Below are 19,799 nucleotides of genomic sequence, written 5' to 3' on the forward strand. Positions count from 1 at the left end.
TGGAGGTGAACTCATTATTTGAATGTGCCTGTATGTATAACACCACGACTGAAGATCACAAAAACTTTTTTTTTTTGAGTCTCAACAGTTTTTTCATGCTCTTCAGGATCACCAGTCTCAATAATGGCACAGTGCTACGGTGTCCATATTAGGACAGCCTCTGAGTCACAAGAAGTTAGTCACGGTACAGTACCATTCCTCAGCTCCTGCATGGTGAAGTCCTGGACCAGCACCTCTACGTCCCTGCGCCTGTTGACGGGTCTTCCATTGGTGGGCACGTCGTTGCCATACGTTCGGCCCATGATGGTGCCATGCTGCGGGGCCTGGACCACGCTGAACAGCAGGTTGTTCTTAGGGACATCCAGATCCACCGCGTTTATAACAGTAGGGTCCAGCTCCTTCATATGTCCCTCTCGCACCTTTTTACATGGGAACATTAATGGGGACGTCGGTTAAATCGGTCCTGATGTGGTCTTAGAGTGCTTTGAGGCATGTTGTACTATAGAATAGGTGGTTAGGAGCCATTACCTATCATTTCAGTTGTTGTAAATGTGAAATCAGAGAGTGATCTATAATAGCTTTATATGGTGTAGACCAGGGGCCTCCAAATCCGGCCCAGGAAAGCTACAAGAAGTGCAGGGTTTTGTTTCAGACCAGCACTAGCACACCTCATTCCACTAATTATGGTTTTCAGCCTGGACCAGGTGTGTTGGGCTTGAATAACACCCTCCACATGCAGTAACTCTCCAGGACCGGAGTTGGTGGTGACCTCTGCTGTGGATAATTGACAGCTTGACGACGGGTGACTCACCGTGATATTTCTGGCGAGAAACTCCGGGACCTCGTCATTGATGGGGCTGATGATGGTGTAGAAGTGGACGTGGGCAGAGGTGTGTTTCCCGTCAGAGACACAGAGCATGAACTGGTCAGCGGTTGGCTCGATCCTCTGGTGTCTGGACTGGACGTAGTTCACATGTCCATTCATGATGTCACTGTAGGAGAAGGAAGCTGAGGAGAGATGCTGAGGTTGAACAGTATGGAACCTTTACAGTTAATAAAGTACATACCGGTTATACATACTACGAAAAGGGGACAAAGTTTGAGTTTTTACAAAGGTTAATGTAACAAGTGATTTATTTAGGAAAAGAAAGCAGTGGATTGTTCACTGCTTATGAGGATTCCATATGGCTTGAGGTTACAGCATTACAGTCTATGAAAAAGTGGAAAGCCTGTGATGTGAATGGTGTTCAATGAAGACAAATATGATGGGGTTAAAGCTACTCACCAATGCTGATGCCTGTGTTGCTTTTCTCAAATCCAGGACTGGGCAGAGTATTCTCAATGTAGCCATACTGGGGAGGAGAGACCAGGCTGATCACCAGCTCCTCCAGAGGAGTGTCCACATCCGAGGCCCTGAGGTGGGCTACAGTTATAGGGGCCACACCCCCCTCATCCACCACAAACACATCTCCTACAAAGGAGGAGGAGAATATCCATATTGAAGATATATTGATTGACCATTTAGGTATAATTGTGAGAGAAAATAGTAGTGGAATAAACTATACAGTATTGCTCAATATTTTACTTTTCTGTTGATGAGCCCAGAATGTTGCTTTCAGTATTTTCTTCCACTAGCCTGCACTTGCTAATTTGGGGTTACGTTTGCTCTTGAACCATTTCACAAATCTCAAGGATACTAATAATGTCTGAACCTTCATAAAAATAATCATAGGCATCGCTGCAACATTGCTCCAACATCACTGCATTCATTACCTGTTGCAATAGAAGGCATCTGACTGTCCACAGGTAACACGGTGACCATCAGGTCATACAGAGGCAGGCTCTCCTGGACTTGTGTTCTGCCTCTTTTGAATGTGTCCCCTCGGTCATTACAGCATGACGGAACGTTCTCCGCCTGTCCGTCGGATATCACAAACGTGATTGTGTCGTGTCGAGGGGCTAGTCCAATCTCCGCTCCTGAGAGACATAAGAAACGTGATTGCAGTTTTTGGCTTCAAAGAATGGGATGAAATAATATGGTTATAATCATGTTTTTTGACTCGCGGAGAAACAGTTGTAAAATGTTAGGGTTAATGTATAACATATAATAAAACAAAACAAAAAATGGAATGTCATAAACCACCAATACACATTTATGGTGGTACATGGATGAGGTAGAGTCATTGATAAATAGATTTAACAATAATACCTGTGTGTTTGTAGGTGATAATCCCTGCGGCAATGTCTGCCTGAATGAAGTGATCGACCACAATGGCATTTTTGCGCACTACGCCATTGTATGGCTGGCGGGCAATCATGTAGGTCAGACTGTTGTCGTCACTGTCTGCGTCTGTGGCGTAGATGTACTCAGCGGTGATGATGACTTCCTGTCCCTCTGCACAGTCCAGAACAGGTTTCAGACCTGGCATTAGAACTGGAACCTCATCATTGATCAGTGTCACCTGTTGACAAAGATATGGTATATGACTCTCATACAGCAAACATTCACTGTAAGATCTTTTTGTCTCTGTTAGCATCAAAATGGTTTACAGTACCTTAACTTCCAGAACAAAGTTGATTGCATTAATCCCATCGGTAGCAATTAATTCAATGGCATCTCCCACCGTTTCCGAGCTGTCGTGATGATATCTGCATGGACAAACCAACACAATTGTAGTCGACAATACAATATGATTGTTGACACAATTTGACTCTCCTTGTTATTGAATCAGTTTGTGTCCATGCTGTATATAGATAGCTAGCGACTGTTCCAAAATCCATACTAGCATTATGCTTAGAATCAAGCATTCTATTGGGTATACATTCTAAACGGTATATAGTGTGGCCATTGGAACACAGCCAACATGTCCAAACTTCACATGAGCATTGCAGTGTGATAAGGTGCAGTAAGGAAGTGTCATCAATCATATCTGACCTAACTTTTAAGCTTTTCAGGTCGCGAACAGTGAAGGCCTGGCCCGGTTTCATGGGGAAGCCACCCAGCTGAACAGCTCCATGCTGAGGCTCTCTCTTCAGCTCCACTCTCAGGCTCTCCTCTGTAGAATCATGGTCTGTCAGCAGCAGGTGGTCCGGTCCCACCCAGCACTCCCCACCCTCGTCCACTGTCAGAGGTTTAATGTGCACCTGGGGAGGGAACATACAGTATACAGCAGGGTTGTTCAATGAAGGGCCTGAAGGGATGAAACACTTCTGGCTCTCATTCTTCTATTTAAGGGCTAATTCTGACCTGGGAAACCAGCTAAGTCAATTTTCTGGCCAATTCATGATATAAATTGACCAATTAACTGCCAGGTAGAAAATAAAACCCAGTAGTACTTTGGCCTTCGAGGGCCTCAATTGCCCTGGTGTAGAGTCTTCAACCTGCTTCAGCTACTCCTAGACAGCTTGTGGTAGAGTTAGCTTGAGTTTGGCAGCGCTAGCATGTTTGTGACAGGTTGGGGGTTAGCCTACCAGTACACAGAAGTGTTAGCTAGCTTGATAACTTTGACCACCACCCTATACCTCTGGGGCCAGGTTGTCCACTGGCACAACAGTAATGTTGAAGCAGATGCCAGCAACTGTGGTTCCCTGCTGGTTGGTGACGGAGAGCACCAACTGGATGTGCTCTGGGTAAGGCCCAATGTCCAGGATGGGAGGCATGTAGGCCACTTTCATGTAGTTGACTGCATGCTGGAACGATAAAGGCGTTAGTTAACCAAGTCTGACATTTCCCCGTCCAGCCAAAGTAACGTGGGAGTAAATATATCTGAGCTTACCTGTGTGAATAACCTTAACACTGGTGCTTCAGGATCCTTGGTGAATTTGGGAATGCTGTCAACCAGGAATAGCCTCCCTGCATCATGGCCCCTGGCCAACAGGAAAATAGTACATTGAGTGTAACAGTCGAGTTGGAAGGGGGATGCCTTAAAGTATTAGCATTGGTATCATTCTTCCCCAATGGTACCAAGTGTACAGTATGCATTCTATACCTGCAAATGGCAAAAACAAACTTAACTCTACATGAGATGCTTACCCATAAGACCTGCTGTAGAAGGGCGGAGTGGTAACTGTGTATGTGAGCTCACTGTCAGGTGACTCCAGATCGATGAAGTGAAGCTGCTTCTTGGTCAGGTGGACCACCTCTGTCTCTTTGACCACCAGGCACCGAGTCACCCCAGGGACCTCTTTAGGTGGCTGGTCAGGCACAGGGTTGATGTGCACCACTATGATCTGCAAAGGTGGGAGACAACATTAGCTTTGAATGACATTTGGGGAGTTTGAATTCAATTCAATCCAACTTTATGAATCTACAATTGTACACGATCCAGTAATGGTACTACTCACCTGAGGTTCTGAAAGGTTGGGTGGGTCATGGAAGTCTGAGAGCACCACTTCGAAGGAGTCATCAAACACCTCATTCCCTAGATGGCGGTAGTAGACCACAGAGTGGAACAGGTCCTTCTGCAGGAAACGACTGACAGGATAACCTAAGAGGACCAAGGAAAAGAACACCACTGTGTAGATTCTAGCGTAAATTCTACAAGTGTTTGGAACTCTATTGGAGGGATGCGACAGCATTCTTCCACGAGACATTCCATCATTTGGTGTTTTGTTGATGGTGGTGGAAAAAGCTGTCTCAGGCGCCGCTCCAGATTCTCCCACAAGTGTTTAATTGGGTTGAGATCTGTTTTCAAACCATTCAGTGACCACTCGTGCCCTGTGGATGGGCATTTTTATATATGACCCTAATGTGATGTTAACTGGTTAATTAACTCAAAAAACAAACCTGTGTGGAAGCACCTGCTTTCAATATACTTTGTATCCCTTATTTACTCAAGTGTTTCCTTTATTTTGGCAGTTACCTGTATATTGAAGTATTGTATTCTAAAACTGGCATATGATTATCAAACTAGACAACAAGTGGGTCATCACATAACAAAGCTCTGCAAATGTTCCCCATTGCTATACCTTGCAATTGCATTCAGCTGGGAACCAAAGTGTGCACCATAGCTGTGCCTTGTAACTGCATTTCATTATAAAACAATGTGGTCTATTCAGAGTGCTCCTCTCCTCACCGCTGAATCCAGGACCAGGGATCTTCATGAGCTCTCCAGCCTGCGGCGGCCGGGTGATGTTGAACAGGATGTAGTCGTCACTTGAGTCCATGTCTGAGGCCTGCAGTATGGATCCTCTCAGCAGGGCCGTGTGGCCCTCAGACAGCTCCAGCACTGTGTTGGTGATGAGGAACGGTGGGCTGTCGTCCTTGGGCAGGATGTTAATGGGGAACTTGTGCCGGGTCTGGTGGCGCCCATCGGTGATGCGGAAGATGATGAAGTCCTTGGTGGTGTCACTGTCGTCGTGGTGGTAGCGCACGGCACCAGCAAGGATGTCGGCAATGGTGAACATGAAGCCCTTGCCACCTGCAGATTATGGACACATAGTGGGGATGTCCGATAGAAGTAATTAAAATTAGGGTAACAATCAAATGATGCCATTGAAGGAATAATGAGTTCTATACCTCTCAGTGTTAGCCTGCCATGCTGGAGGCCGTCGACAGTGATGATGCGTACAGCCTTGAAGTTGTCGTTGTCCACAATCTGGAGCTGATCCCACGTGATTGGACGAGACTGACCTTCAAGAAGACTAAGACCTAGAAAGATCACATTGTGACATAACCATTCCATAATCTGTGCAAGATCTGTGCAGAAGTTGTGTATCTGGAATACACCCATTGACCAGTGGAGGCTGGTGGGAGGAGCTACAGGAGGATGGGCTCATTGTAATGGCTGGAATGGAATAAATGGTCCCGTGTCGCTCAGTTGGTAGAGCATGGCGCTTGTAATGCCAGGGTTGTGGGTTCGATTCCCACGGGGGGCCAGTATGAAAAGAAAATGTATGCACCCACTAACTGTAAGTCGCTCTGGAGAAGAGCGTCTGCTAAATGACTAAAATGTAATGTATCAAACATGTGGAAACCACATGTTTGACTCCCTTCCATGAAGTCCATTTCAGCCATTACAATGAGCCTGTCCTCCTATAGCTCCTCCCACCAGCCTCTACTGCCATTGACACCTACCCATGTTCCATGACACCCTGGGTGCATTGGTGTCTGCTGTTCTAACTGACATGTGGACCATGATCGGGGGGCTCTTCTCAAAGAAAAAGTCATGTACCTCAAACTCCACCTGTTGAAGAGAAACTACAGCTGATGGCCTGAAAAAGATGACATTCTAACCTGGTCTCAGATCTGTTTGGAATGTATAGCCAAACGAAATGTTGCCACCCTTTTGGACCTGTTCCACCACCTCTAGTGGTTGTTCCAATTCAATCCCACAGAATGGAAATTGCATTTAAACACTGGGAATGTGATGGGCCAAACAAAGGAAACAGTAATGGGCACCTCATAGTTCCTACGCTGGGTGTGGGAGGAGTTGGGCGGCTGGTAGCCGATAAGCATATCGTTGAGGTCCACCCAGCTGAAGGAAGAGATGGGTCGCGTGTGGTCTGACAGGTGGGTGATGAAGCCCTCTAGGGGGGGCTTGGTGATGTTGAACACCAGCAGCTGTTTGATGGTCTCTCCGTCCTCTGCGTCCAGGGTGGCGGTGGAGAGGGGCGTGAGGATGAACTGGTCCACTTCCAGGATAAACATGGACATGAAGGCCGGCTTGGGCGGCTGGTTGGGAACGGCGCCGGCGATGTGGACGGGTATCCAGGCCCGCTCCGACTGCACATACAAACGCAAGCACAAGCACATAGACACACAGTCAAATCACACACGCACATACAGACCAACAAGGCATTCTACTGTGTGGTTGTGCTAACTAAGAGACTGAATTTCTAGTTGAAATTAAATTGTCCCCTTTTGCAGCATACGACAATAACAAAGATACAGTACTTTCACTGACCTCAAGATAAAAAATCCTTCAACATTTTGGTAACTTCTAGAAAATGATTCTGATGAGAAATAGCATAAAGTACCTGGTATATGCTCCCGCTCCTGGTGTCGGTGAGATCCAGTCGGAGGACGATGAAGTCTACGTCTGGAGACGGTGGGTCTATGTGCTGATACCTCAGGCCCATCACCAGGAACTCATCACAGGGCACTTTGGTAACCTTTGCCAGCTTCAGGCCCTTCAGGCAGTCCTCAGTCTTACACATGGCCCTGGCCTTGTTATCTGTACGATTAGCAGAGGAAGAGTGATGTTAGGGGGATGTGTTCAAGGACAAGTAAAGGATTTTGGTTGGAATTCATTGATTACACTGATTTCTCATGCATTCAAATGAATTCAGTTCATGTTGAACACCACTTTTAAAACATCCAACATTGTGAGTTTGCCAATAATCTACCAAGTGACTGTATTACTACTTTTATTACCATTACTACTAATATTTTATAATACTAATGCTATTATACTGTACATCCATACCTAGCTGCTGGCGGAGAGGAATGAAGCTCTCCGGCTCGTCCCCTCTGGCCTCCAGCTGGTCCGGCTCCCCAGTGACCAACTGACCATGACCCGGGAGGTGTGTCTCATGGGTGTTCACACGGATGCTACACTCAAGACTGGTCATCCTCTCATAGTGGAAGGACACCACGTTGCCATCCAGCGTGTCGGACAGGCCGTAGAACTCTGGCACCACCAGGGACTTGGGTCCTAGTTTGATGATGTTGCAGTCGGGTTCCATGATCTCCACACGCAGGACGAAGACCTCCGTAAAGGTCTCTGTCTCTGTGAACCTGGGGAGAAGACCATCTAGTCACACTGAAAACAGTACCAGTGGTCATAACTTAATTTTACAAGTGGGGCCAACTTTACAGAGAGGACATAAGTGAGTACAATACTTGGTACAATAAAACATTCCTGTTGCTATGTACTCTGTTTTGCATTAGTTAATTCCTAATGGGTTGGGGAAAAAATAATTGTAAGTACAGTACATGTAGTCATAGAACCTCTGAATAGAATTTGGGTAGATGCAGGTACCTGTAGAGTCGAAGCTTGACAGTATCTTCCTTTAATATCGGGCAGCCATTGTGAACATACTTTACGTCATCAGCCAGGTAGTGGCAGTCAAATACCTACGATTATGATGTGAAAATAAAATCAGATTTACACTTCAGAGATGACCAAATCAGAATACACTACCATACTGTTCCATACTAAGTGTTTTAGTGCCAGAAGTTGTGTACGGGTGCAGTATATTAATTTGATCACTATGTTGTCACCGAGAATTTTCCTGAGCCGCAGGAAATTCAAATGATCCTCGTGATTTACATATTTTCACTGAAAACCCGCAGTTCTCTTTGTCTCTTGCTCGCTCAAACGATAACGCAGCCATACACATAAACAACAGTTGTTTTATATAGCTTAATAACACAAGATAGATATTTGTCTCCACTACGACAAGTATATCCGAAATGCAGCCATAGTCTACACCTAAACTATAGCCTTCTCTACTCTAGCCTTTCAAAACAAATTTCCGCTAGACATTATCACTTTAAAAAAATAAAAATCTTCCTGCTGCAGGATTATTATACTCCTGTGACAAAACTGGTCAAATAAGGATCCCACATATGTAGCTTGAGGTTATTGCAGTACATCTTACAATGGGGCATGAAAAGTGTCCTAAAAAAACACCAGCTAAAAAAGAGAGAGCAAAAATGCTAACAAAACCAAAAGCAGTTTTTCCTCTCATCCAGGGTACAGAAAACATCAAACCACTGTCTTGTTTACCCATTAATCAAGTCACATTCTGTATTGTGGTTTTGACTGTGGAAATAACTCAAAAATGACAAGGAATTCATTAGACAAACAAAATAGAGCAACCCAAGCTGCACCCAAACCAGCGGTTTCGTTCTGTTAGTAATATGCCATTGTTGTTTAATTAGGATAAATATACTCTCAACAGTCACCACCACATAACTAGCACCATTTAAAGCCACTACTTGACGTTCAATGTTGTTAATTGTGAACAACAAGTAATAGCTGTCTTAAACAGGGCTACACAGTAACCAAACAACTCATGAGAGTGGGTGGCAACATTTCTGGCTGTGTAGGGGTATCTCATGTCATCTCAGATGTGTAGGCTACTAGGGAGGGCACAAGGAAAAGCCCTATGTCTGTCAACAGACCTTCATTAGGCCTGGAGGCTGCCTGTCTCTCCCTGCAGACAATGGCTCAATTAGTGTCCAGGGTCAGACATAGAATGCTCAGATCTACCTTCCCTTTCCTCTTCTGAGGATCAAACATATCAGATTCAAGGGGTTTCAATGACTAATGCCATCCACTGCAATACTCACGTTGGTTGAGTTTGTATAGCCACTGCCACCAATCGCTAATATTAGCATTTTCTAAGAATTTTCTAACCAAAAGACAATTTTAATGTCCAAATCATTAAGGGCCTGTTTCCAAGACACATATTAAGCCTACGACTAAAAAGCATCCTCAATAGAGAATCTCCATTGAAAGTGCTTTTTAGTCCAGGATTTTTTTAGTCCAGGAAATGAGCCCCTAGAGCCGGCTCCCGGTATAAGCGACATAAGCAGTCACTTAGGGCCCCTGGAGAGTCAGAATAATAAAATACACAAGGTGCAAGTTAAAAAAGGCTCAGATTGATTTTGCTAGTCACTCTCACTCAGATATCATGGCAAAATAAGTCATGGCAAAATGTGTAGAATTGCAGGAAATTAGCTTAAAACGCAAAAAAGTATCTCTGCCCGATGGCAAAAGGAGTAGAATTGCATGAAATGTATAAAAAAATTGCAACATTTTCTCCCTGCTCAATGGCAAAATTTGTAGAACTGCAGAAAACTTGCTTTAAAACTGCTAAATATATTTCTGCACAATGGCAAAATGAGTAGAATTGCATGAAATCTGTTATAAAAGTGCATTATTTTCTTTCTGCCCCATGGAAAAATTTGTAGAACTGCAGAAAAACTGCAACATGTTCTCTACGACCGATGGCAAAATGTGTAGAATTGCAGGAAATTAACTTTAAAAGGACATTTATCTCTCTGTCGTCAAGAGGGGGGGGCACTAAAACATTTTGCCTACTTGTAAGGTGGGCCCCCCAACCAAATCTCACTTAAGGCCCCCAAAAGGATAGAGCCGGCCCTGGCCTAGAGCCTATTGTAGAACTGCTTGAGAAACATCCCATGGTACGTACTTTACCACAATCCCCCTGGCCCCTTAACCGTACCTAAACCTCCTAGTACAACAGCTTTATGATCTGTTTTTATGATCAGCAATTAGGACAATATGTTAAGCGTTGTCAGGGATTCTCATTATGGAGGAGAAACATGCCAATGACACACTGTTATTAGCGTTTTACTGCCAGGTTTACCCCAGGGCAGTTGTCTGTCTCTAACCGTTCTCCTGGACAGTTAAAGGTTGTTCAGACTTTTGTTCCAGTTGTAACAGGTAGGACATTTTCAGAGGTCCACCACCACTAAGTGGCAAGCAGGCAGGTGAAAATACACCTTACTTGGGTTCCTGTGTTCCATGTGCAGGGTTTTCAATATGTGCTTGTCTCCTATCATCCACTCTTAGAGGACTATTCAACGTACAACTGGAAAAGCAATGGTTACCACCTGTTCATCTGCTACAAAGAAGACAGTTACATTACCTGAGGCGACAGCGTCCCCACCCTCTGCGTGATTGGCTCGTTGAGCACCACCTCCACCTTGCAGGCGTCCTTCACCCGAGGGATGTGGAACTGCAGGTCTCCCTCCTGCAGGTAGGCCGACTGGCCCCTCTTCACCCTCAACCCCAGGTTAGTCTTCACCAGGGAGCCGTGTGACCCTCCAGCCGCCACTAGCAGAAGCAGGCAGGGCAGTGCCCATCGCAGTGCCCCTCTCTGTAAACCCATCACTGTCCCTGACTCAATGGAAGCCTGTCTCCTGCTTCTTCATGGAATGGGTACCAAGTGGAGACAGTTTGAGTTATAAATTGTGAGTTGGTTGTTCTGTTGACGGCTGTGCAGATGTGGATGTGGCAGATTGTCTTAGGAGTTTGTGGTTATCCTCCTCTATGGTAGTGACTGCTTCACTTTTATTGGACAGCGGCTGAAAAAGAAAAATGTTTTGTTAGTCAGTAACTCCTGAACTAATGTGCCATGGTCATGGAAAATAAGCTTTCATAACCTCTAAAAACACAGTGTATCAGATTACTAGACAATTTGTCAAGGAGATCACGATTACAAATAGTGTAGAAAGATGTTTACATATAGCACATTATATCATGCTATTTGTGAGGCCATTTTATAAGAAAAATGACACAGTTGTCCAGTGTCCACCGTGGCCATCATCAGTTCAAAATGATGTCATCCATTTAATTCCAGGAAGAGATAGTTTGGTTTGCTGTTTCTGAGTTAATCAGCGGTATACCTTAGCTGTTTTCTCATGAGAGGAACAATGGTGTCCTTCATTTGAGACTGCTGTTCACAATGTCTAATTGGTCACAGGTCTTTGACAAAAGCTTGTATTTGGCATCTTGCCTGTCTCCTTCTGCTTAGCAACGAGCTTAGGAGGAGTTAGAGGGGTTTCCTGTGTCAGAGATCCTCCAGCTGGATATTGTCAGAGAGTCCTCCAAGAAAGCAAATACACTTTTTGAGAAAGAGCTTTCTGTACCAGTGGTATATGTCTACCGTTGTTTCTTCTCTGTTTAGAGTTTGAACAGGGCCAAATAATTACAATAAAAAGTAAGGATAAGGTCCTCTTACAAATAGTACTACTTTGTGGAATCAACTTGGCACCAAGAGCCTTGTTGGTAAGATCATATAAGATGATAGTGTCCCTGTAATACACTCATGGTTTAAAATAATTAAAAGAGTGAGCTGGATAAGCCTTGACCTCTCCCTGACCTCAAAACATCTGGATAGTGTCTCCAACACAATTACCCAAAATGCTCTGGCAGTGAGAAAGCAAGGACACAACCTTGCAACAAAGACTGCATTTCTTTGGTTCAAAGGATGAGGGGCCGGATACTTTCAGAACTGCTGTATTTCTCCATAAACATGGACTAACAACCCTGCATGGATAAATTATAATGATGCTATTAATGCATCTATGATTGCGAGACATATTTTCCCATCTTCCCTTTGGATGACCAATTGTTGTGGACTGGCACTTCAGCTGACCACAGGAATCCCTGCCAAGGACTAGTTCTTAGGGGGGGGCTCTTGTTGCCTAGTAACCTTACAAGGGTGAGCATTCAGACTGGTTTAACCAGGCTAGTGTCTCAGCACATCCCCCTAAAGATGAGTTGATAACTTGAAATATACCCTCTCTGAGCCTGGGAACTTCACAAGCTTTGAACTAGGGTCTGACTGGGAGAGACCTGTCTCATCTGTCATCATTGAACACACGGCTAAACAAGGTTCATTTCCCTGACTAGCAGTATAATAACCTGCTATGATAGATGACTCCTGTCACATTCTCTCTCTCTCACACACTAACACACAGGCGCACACAAGTGGACACACACATCCGGCAAAAGTCACTCATTGTCTATAGGACTCAAGTTTGTGTTTGTGGTATGCCATTTCCAATTTAATTTGGAAAAATAAAAAATGCAAATAAGCAAAGCCACACATTTTTCATTTGAATACTGGTGTGCTGCAATTGAAGAGTCATTTTTGCGAGTGATGTTGATTTAGCACAGGTGTCATATTGTACTGATTGCGCTTACTCACTATGACCTCTTATACAGCCTCTCATTGTCTGCTCTGACGAAGGTGGCTTTAGCAAGAGCTTAGCTCTGGGTCTAGGGATTAAGCTAAATTACAACTGGCGTACAGTTGAAAGTCGAAATATATAAAGAATTACTTATCAAACTCAATATCAAAGCAAACCGGATTTCCCCTCAGTAAATCATCTTTATTAAGAAACCAAAGAGGAAGTAGTAAAAAGCCCTGGAGGAAGTGAACAGTAAATCCAATTATCATAACGACTCAGGGGTCGGATTTCTCCCGTCTCTCTTCCTGGGTTTGGAAGCGGTCCTGCAGTCCCAGACATGCCTTTGTTTACTCATTCCTTTTTCAGCCTCTTTTACTTCCTCCTCCTGTAGGATGACTCCTTCCCTCCCTCCCTCCCTCCTTCCCTCCCTTCATACAGTGCATTCAGAAAGTATTCAGACCCTTTCCCTTTTTCCACATTTTGTTACATTACAGCCTTATTCTAAAATTGATTAAATACTTTTTTCCCCCTCATCAATATACACACAATACCCCATAATGACAAAGCGAAAACAAGTTTAGACATTTTTGCAAATTTATATAAAAAAACAAAAACAGAAATACCTTATTTACATAAGTATTCAGACCCTTTGCTATGAGACTCGAAATTGAGCTCAGGTGCATCTTGTTTCTATTGATCATCCTTGAGATGTTTCTACAACTTGATTGGAGTCCACCTGTGGTAAATTCCATTGATTGAACATGATTTGGAAAGACAGACACCTGGTATATAAGGTCCCACAGTTGACTGTGCATGTCAGAGCAAAAACCAAGCCATGAGGTCGAAGGAATTGTCCATAGAGCTCCGAGACAGGATTGTGTTGAGGCACAGATCTGGGGAAGGGTACCAAAAAATGCCTGCAGCATTGAAGGTCCCCAAGAACACAGTGGCCTCCATCATTCTTAAATGGAAGAGCTGGCTGCCCGGCCAAACTGAGCAATCGGGGGAGAAGGGCCTTGGTCAGGGAGGTGACCAAGAACCCGATGGTCACTCTGACAGAGCTCCAGAGTTCCTCTGTGGAGATGGGAGAACCTTCCAGAAGGACAACCATCTCTGCAGCACTCCACCAATCAGGCCTTTATGGTAGAGTGGCCAGACGGAAGCCACTCCTCAGTGAAAGGCACATGACAGCCCGCTTGAAGTTTACCAAAAGGCACTGAAAGAAACAAGATTCTCTGGTCTGAGGAAACCAAGATTGAACTCTTTGGCTTGAATGCCAAGCATGGAGCAGGAGTAAACCTGGCACCATCCCTACAGTGAAGCATGGTGGTGGCAGCGTCATGCTGTGGGAATGTTTTCAGTGACAGGGACTGGGAGACTAGTCAGGATCGAATGAATTATGTTTGGAGTAAAGGACAGCGAGATCCTTGATGAAAACCTGCTCCAGAGTGCTCAGGACCTCAGACTGGGGCAAAGGTTCACCTTCCAACAGGGCAACGACCCTAAGCACACAGCCAAGACAATACAGGAGGGGCTTTGGGACAAGTCTCTGAATGTCCTTGAGTGGCCCGGCCAGAGGACTTGAACCCGATCTAACATCTCTGGAGAGACCTGAAAATAGCTGTGCAGCGACGCTCCCCATCCAACCTGACAGAGCTTGAGAGGATCTGCAGAGAAGAATGTGAGAAACTCCCCAAATATAGGTGTGCCAAGCTTGTGGCGTCATTACCCAAGAAGACCTGAGGCTGTAATCACTGCCAAAGGTCCTTCAACAAAGTAGTGAGTAAAGGGTCTGAATACTTACGTAAATGTGATATTTCAGTTTGTTTTTTTGAACCTGTTTTTGCTTTGTCATTATGGGGTAGATTGATGAGGAAAAAATACAATTTAATCAATTTTAGAATAAGGCTGTAAAGTAAGAAAATTTGGAAAAAGTCAAGGGGGCTGAATACTTCCTGAATGCACTGTATATGCAATCCAGTACCATACACCTCCAAAAGCTCTGCTCTCAAATTAGGTCTATCCTCTGCAACCCTAAACACACTTGCCAAGACCACACGATTTATCGGTCTATCTTTCATCAGTCTCAAAATAGAATGTGACCCTGAAAGACAGGTGAGAGCAGAAGAATTATACATTATGCACATGATTTTTCACCAGACAGTTTAGTGTGACTATCAGGAGCCGTATGGAAGAATCCCTTTTGCCACCAATGCAACTGGCACATTACTGACTTGGCTGTCACTCCAGGGCATATTGATGACGACTGACCTGAGGATCTCCACACTCTTACCACTAACTCACTAACCTAAACCACACACACACACACACACACACACACACACACACACTCACACACACACTGCCAAATACAGATGGCTGATCTGACGAGGGGCCTTTAAGACCATGCTTACTCACAAGCCCTTAACCAACAATGCAGTTCAAGAAAGAGTTAAGAAAATATTTAACAAATAATCTAAAGTAAAAAATAATAAAAAGTAACACAATAAAATAACAATAACGAGGCTATATACAAGTTGTGTACTATATGGGGAATAGGATGCCATTTTGGATGCAACCATGGTGCTCACAGTCACCACATCATGGATGAATTGGTTTCTTCTGCTCTGGATGTTTTCCTTGAAGGTGCAACTACAGTCCTTCCTCACTACAGTAATTATGTATGACTTGAGACCAGGGTAGTTCAGTAGGCCATACCGTAGCAAAAATGATTTCCAACCGAAAGCAAAAATGTGCATTCTTAATGGACAAGTTCAGGTTGTACCTCCCCAATTCAAAATGTTTTGAAATGTTTTCTCCCTCAGGTAGCTTAGTGGGTAAGAGCGTTGTACCAGTAACCGAAAGGTCGCTGGTTCTAATCCCCGAGCCGACTAGGTGAAAAATCTGTCGATGTGCCCTTGAGCAAGGCACTTAACCCTAATTGCTTCTGTAAGTCGCTCTGGATAAGAGCGTCTGCTAAATGACTAAAAATAAAATAAATAAATAAATAAACATAACCCAGGACAGAGTGACTGTTTTAGCTCTGTACTTTGAAATATTGAGATCTAAGGCTGCCCTTACATTACCAACCACTTCCAAGCATAGTACCTTTGCAATACGCCATTCAAAGCATGACTGACATGTGTAAGTGTTGCAGCCTTTCAATTTAAAGGCGGCTGTGTTTTGTAGTTAACAGCTGCCATTTTAATTCTAACACTGGTGACTGTGTTCTTTTCCCGTCCCTGCTCTCCCCTTCTGGAGATCTTGGAACTTGGCCTTAGCCTGAAGGCAAGGGCCAGTTGGTGGTAATGACAGTATTTCCTGATACAACCTGCTTATTTCCAGATGCTCCTTGGTGTGTTAGCTGTTAGCAGATGGGCAAAGTGTTCTGCTGCCTGGGGCTACAGTACACTGGTCCACCTCCCAGCCCAACCCAGGAGAGCCACGGATTGCCCTCCAATCAGCAGCCTTCTTGGTGCCAGAGCTAATGAGATAGAGGGAATTGGTTCCATGGCCAACTCAAAGGGCAATTTACTGTGCTGATGGGGATGGATCTGTCTTGGTCTGGTCCCAGATATGTTTGTGCTGTAGGAGTTGGCAAGATACTATAGCACAAACATATCTGGGACCCGAACACATTTTTCAAACTGGCACCAAGTCTAATTAACTATACATCACGTTTTAGGATAATGCCTTTGAAACTGTGATAAACTCGGTTTCCTAGAGGCGTGCACTTTCCCTTCGTACATTGGCTTTTGTCAGAGCTCAATCTATTAGCAATTAAAAGACCCAGTTTGCTTCGTAAAAAGGGCCTCAACTCGAAACGGTCGGACCAGGAAGTCAGATTCCTCAGATGTACCCTAACGGCCAATACTCTCCAATACTGGGTGGTATTCATTAAGGCATGCAACGGAAAACATTGAAAAACATTTTGTAATGTAAAACGGAAATGAGCGCTTCTTATTAGACAACCCCAAGTAGTCCCTCACAGTTTTTTTAGACCATTTTCTTCCATTTGGTGCCTAATGAATACGACCGGATTGTCCAAGGAGATTCCTAACAGGGAAAGGATTAGGCCCTATTTGAAAGTGGAAAGGGGCCAATTTCAAGGCACAGCTTAACACCAGGGACCTTTCCCATCACTAACCGCCCACTCCAACCATCTGCCCCGGCCCCTATATCCTGCATCCCTACGAAGAAAGGCTCCCGGCAGGGTAAACATCACTCCATAGGCCTGGGTTTTGTTCATTAGGTATCAAACTCAAGAAAAGTGACAAACAGGGAGGGACTACTACGCTCATTCCCATTTTCCATTGCAAAACATTTAGAAACATTTTTAAATGTTTTCGGTTGTGTGACCTAATGAACACAGCCCTGGTAATGCTCTGAGAATCAGAGCTATGTGAGATTAGGGAGATATCACCTGTTATGTGCTGAGAATAGTGCTTGTGTCTTTACATGCTGATGGGAAAGAGACAGTGATGGATTAGCTGATATCTCTCAGAGACAGTTTGATCTACTCTCTTTACTCTGGACTTTGGTCTTCTCTCAACATTCACATAGCCAACATCTTTATGTCGGCATCCCCCTCACTTACATATTAACACACAAATCACCAGCTGGAATGCACAGTTAAGACAATCTTGTTCACTTCGCTAGCTTGTTTCTGCTCACTGGGTCAGTGAAGCAGTGCTCACTGATATTTCTGGAGGTTAAAGCCAAAGTAGAGCTTATTCACCTGACTTTCACTACTGTAAGTCCGTCCAGTGTACCTAAATATATCTGACACCAAACCAAACAGACCAACAATGCCAAAGTTATTTCCTAAACAACAGACCAACTCAAAAGGATTCAGTGGATAACAAAGTGATAAATGTAGTATTGTGTATTCAAGTGCTTTCCCACTCGGCAAAAACTGGTTGAATCAACGTTGTTTCCACGTCATTTCAACTCAAAAGATCAATGTGATGACATTGACTCAACTTGGAAAACTGATTGGATTTGCAAAAAGTCATCAATGTATGGGGAATTCGTCTTTTTTCACCCAACTTCTAACCTAAATCCAATGACGAGGTGAAATGTTTGGTTGATTTCATGTTGAATTCGACGTTGAACTGACGTCTGTGCCCAGTGGGTTGAGGCTTTTCCAAAAAAACCTAAGACACACCAATCTGAAGTAAGCTTCTCAGAAATTTCAGACACTATTTTCCCCTCAAGCAGCCAAAGCCACTGGCATTGTACTGAGAGCAAGACGTAACATGTTTTTACCAACCCTGACTCTGATTATAAGGTTAACCTCGGTTAGAGGCATTCACAGGGAGGTTTGGAGCATGTTCAATGCACCAGTGTTGAAAGGAGCTTGTGTGGGCTAAGAAAAACACATAATAATGGGGCGGAATGGCTTTTTGTTGACGTCAGTCACACAGAAATTCATTTGTCAAGCGACTAACTGCAGTACAACTCCAACTGGGTATGTGACCCTCTTAACCAACTGAAGCATGCAGCTTTTTTTCCCTGTTCTTTGTTTGTGATTATAGTTTGAGGAAGGAGCTTGACAGCTATGGTGGAAGCTTCACTTGCAGTTCAGTTGGAATCTGTTATGTTTTTACAGTGGGAAGTTATCTAAAAAGCAGTCACACAACTGTGAGATAATGGAGGTCTAATACCAGTCAGTCAATTAGGATTGAAGACAGTTAGATACATTGATTCTTGGGGCAGATTTCTTTCAAACCATAGCTGAAAAATAGCCAGTATCTTGGATAACAATTTGTATGCCTCCTTAATCCTATACCAACCAGAAATGAAAACATATGTCCATGCGTAGTCTGTTTAAGACATAAAGGTGTGTGTCTGCAAAGCATCAAATCCAGGATGGCCCTGGACCTGGCCCCCAAGGGTTGAACTTTTCTGTCCCCCAGGGGTGTGATGCAATCCCTCTGTCATCACCTCAAGCTTACAGCTCTCTATGCCCATCACAGCACAGCCCAGACATCTGCTCTGTGTCAGTCCAACGTTAGCTCTCAAAATTAGATTGACTTTTTTTTCTCCAACTGAAGTACGACCTGGCATCGGTTCATGTGTGTCTGCTTTCATCAATGAAACTGGTATTCGTTCTGAATAAGCCATGGTTTTATCCAGTAATGTTTTGCGGGATATGGGACATTGTTATCCCCAAGCAGAACTGTACCAGACCAGTTAGAAGTCATTAGACCTGGGAATGGATATTGATTTGTGAAATTAGGTCTGTAAGACCAGGCATGATGAGAGTTGTGATGCCCCATGCTTTTTTATTTGTACATTGGGGAGGAGACTGTTTTACTCATATCTGTGCTTGTGTGCGTGCATTGTCTGTGTTTACATAACTGTGTGAGTTGAATTGTGTCATGTGATCCTACGACTGACATATCCCAGGGCATGCTGGGTGGGTGGCCTGTGCCCTTCTGAACGCTCACTCACACAATCCAGTTCCGGTATCTGATTGATGGGGGGTCAAATGGGGAGGACACAGGACAGCATACCATGCCTGACTGTAAAATCAGGATAAGTTTTGAGGAGAGCGGCTGCATGATATGGGTTTTGAGGCAAAGCTTAGGGGGAATGTCTGTAGATATAGTATGTTTATTTCAATCTAGAGGGAGCTCTTGATGTCAAAAGGGACCATACTATCAAATAGATCCCTTACTGGTTTAGTATAAGACCAAGCCATATTTACTCAAGGGTCCGAACTCTGACGAATCCATCTCAACAAGATAGCCAAAGTCATTACATTTACATTTGAGTCATTTAGCAACCGCTCTTATCTAGAGCGACATACAGTTAGTGCATACATTATTATTTTTGTATTCTTTTTTTCATACTGGCCCCCCGTGGGAATCGAACCCACAACCCTGCCGTTGCAAACGCCATGCTCTACCAACTGAGCTACATCCCTGCCGGCCATTCCCTCCCCTACCCTGGACCAGTTGTGCGCCGCCCCATGGGTCTCCCGGTCGCGGCCGGCTACGACAAAGCCTGGATTCGAACCAGGATCTCTAGTGGCACAGCCACAGCCTTAGACCACTGCGCCACTCGGGAGGTCATCACCACTGTACCTCTTCAAAGACAAGTTGACACAAACTATCACTTC

The 19,799-nt window shown here is 44.3% G+C and overlaps 1 protein-coding gene across 3 annotated transcripts in view; it reads right to left on the bottom strand.

Annotated features, from left to right (window-relative positions):
- The window catches only part of frem1a (Fras1 related extracellular matrix 1a), a 28,550-nt gene that overhangs the window by 7,355 nt on the left and 1,396 nt on the right, over window positions 1-19,799 (bottom strand). For 2 of the 3 annotated variants that reach the window (XM_041867634.2, XM_041867635.2), the window contains exons 2-20: window positions 10,624-11,062; window positions 7,983-8,077; window positions 7,428-7,738; window positions 6,979-7,175; window positions 6,401-6,724; window positions 6,077-6,185; window positions 5,519-5,650; window positions 5,076-5,420; window positions 4,345-4,487; window positions 4,034-4,230; window positions 3,777-3,867; window positions 3,523-3,690; window positions 2,936-3,144; window positions 2,556-2,649; window positions 2,210-2,462; window positions 1,774-1,977; window positions 1,286-1,471; window positions 812-1,008; window positions 194-419 (exon numbers count right to left, since the gene is read on the bottom strand). In XM_041867634.2, coding sequence (XP_041723568.1) covers window positions 194-419; window positions 812-1,008; window positions 1,286-1,471; window positions 1,774-1,977; window positions 2,210-2,462; window positions 2,556-2,649; window positions 2,936-3,144; window positions 3,523-3,690; window positions 3,777-3,867; window positions 4,034-4,230; window positions 4,345-4,487; window positions 5,076-5,420; window positions 5,519-5,650; window positions 6,077-6,185; window positions 6,401-6,724; window positions 6,979-7,175; window positions 7,428-7,738; window positions 7,983-8,077; window positions 10,624-10,866 — 3,724 coding nt within the window. In that variant the 5' untranslated portion in view covers window positions 10,867-11,062. Of the gene's footprint in view, window positions 1-193; window positions 420-811; window positions 1,009-1,285; window positions 1,472-1,773; window positions 1,978-2,209; window positions 2,463-2,555; window positions 2,650-2,935; window positions 3,145-3,522; window positions 3,691-3,776; window positions 3,868-4,033; window positions 4,231-4,344; window positions 4,488-5,075; window positions 5,421-5,518; window positions 5,651-6,076; window positions 6,186-6,400; window positions 6,725-6,978; window positions 7,176-7,427; window positions 7,739-7,982; window positions 8,078-10,623; window positions 11,063-19,799 lie in introns of those variants that run through there. The other variant, XR_005997650.1, reaches the window with a different exon arrangement.

Source organism: Coregonus clupeaformis, chromosome 39 (assembly GCF_020615455.1).
Source record: "Coregonus clupeaformis isolate EN_2021a chromosome 39, ASM2061545v1, whole genome shotgun sequence".
NCBI lineage: Eukaryota > Metazoa > Chordata > Actinopteri > Salmoniformes > Salmonidae > Coregonus > Coregonus clupeaformis.